Genomic DNA, 1,376 nt, shown 5'->3' on the forward strand with positions numbered 1-1,376 from the left:
TGTCTCCTTTTTTATCCCCTATACGTAAACTAAACTCCTGGATAGCCTGCAGCACCCTAGGCACACGCCATGCCCCCCCCAGCAGCTCTATTGCTTCTATATCTCCTTCTGCTGCTGCTGCTGCTGCTGCTGCTGCTGCTGCTGCTGCTGCTGCTACTGCTGCTGGAGTTACAGGTTCATGTTTATCTGCTGCAGCAGCAGCAGCTTTTGTTGCTGCTGCTGCTGCTGCTGCTGCTGCTGCTGCTGTCTCCTCTATATCCTCAAGGAGACCACTGGTCTCTATCAACCTCTCTAGCTGCTGTCTCTGTATTTGTTTATGTAAATCTTTCTGTTTATATAAACCCTCAATTAATATTTTTGTTGTTTTGTTTGTACTTAATATCTTCTTTGCTGCTGCTGCTCTGTTTTCTAGTTTTTTCATCGCCCGGGGAGATAAACCCTTCTCTCCGTGCTGCTCCTCAAACGCCCTGCACACAAACCCTAAACCCTAAACCCTAAACCCTAAACCCTAAACCCTAAACCCTAGAAATAAAAAGGGAGAGAGAGAAAGGGTTCATGCAGTGCAGGATACGCTTTTATAGTACATACATACACGTAAACCCTAAACCCTAATATACAACTCTACTAAACCCTAAACCCTAAACCCTAAACCCTAGGAAACAAAACAAGTTAAGCCTACCGCTAAACCCTTGCACTAAACCCCAAAACAAAACGAAACCCTCAACCCCAAACCCTCAACCCTAAACCCTAAACCCTCGTAGCAAACCCTAAACCCTAAACCCTAAACCCTAAACCCTAAACCCTACCGTCTGAGCTCCTCCGCCAGCAGCAAATCAACGGTTCTGCCTCCTCCCTTTGTGCTGCTGCTGCAGCCTAAGACAGTTACTTGCGGCACAACCTCCCCCCCCTTGCTGCTGCTGCTGCTGCTGCTGCTGCTGCTGCTGCTGCTGCTGCTGCTGCTGCTGCTGCTGTTTTTAAAGGAAACGACAGCAGCATCAACAGTGCTGCTGCCTACATTAAGCATCATTTTTATTCCGTCTGCTGCAGCAGCTGGAGCTGCTGCTGCTGCTGCTGCTGCTGCTGCTGCTGCTGGAGTTTCTGTTTGCGCCCCTGCTGCTGCTGCAGCTGGCGGTGGTGTTGTTGTCTTTGCTGCTGCTGCTGCTGCTGCTGCTGCATCGTATCTATCAAGCGCGTGCTGCACTGCAGCAGCAGCACCATGGGAGACAAACCCCAGCAGCCTAAACCCCGCTATCTCTATACTGTCTCTTAGTGCTTGTCTTTGTCTTTGATTATATAAACAGGGTACGGAGACAACAACACCAAGAGAAGCAGCAGGAGATAGGTTTGTTGCTGCTGCTGCTGCTTGTCTTATATAT

The 1,376-nt window shown here is 49.3% G+C and overlaps 1 protein-coding gene across 1 annotated transcript; it reads right to left on the reverse strand.

Annotated features, from left to right (window-relative positions):
• Positions 1-29: 29 nt before the first annotated feature.
• On the reverse strand, positions 30-1,027 carry EMH_0098290 (DnaK family protein, putative; the record flags this gene model as incomplete). The annotated part of the gene is made up of 3 exons (XM_038021999.1): positions 30-46; positions 376-467; positions 807-1,027. The coding sequence occupies 3 exons, from the start codon at positions 1,025-1,027 to the stop codon at positions 30-32; spliced, it is 330 nt and encodes a 109-aa protein (XP_037879183.1).
• Between the last annotated feature and the right edge of the window lie 349 nt (positions 1,028-1,376).

Source organism: Eimeria mitis, genomic scaffold (genome assembly GCF_000499745.2).
Source record: "Eimeria mitis Houghton genomic scaffold, Emh_scaff9891, whole genome shotgun sequence".
In the NCBI taxonomy this organism is placed as follows: domain Eukaryota; phylum Apicomplexa; class Conoidasida; order Eucoccidiorida; family Eimeriidae; genus Eimeria; species Eimeria mitis.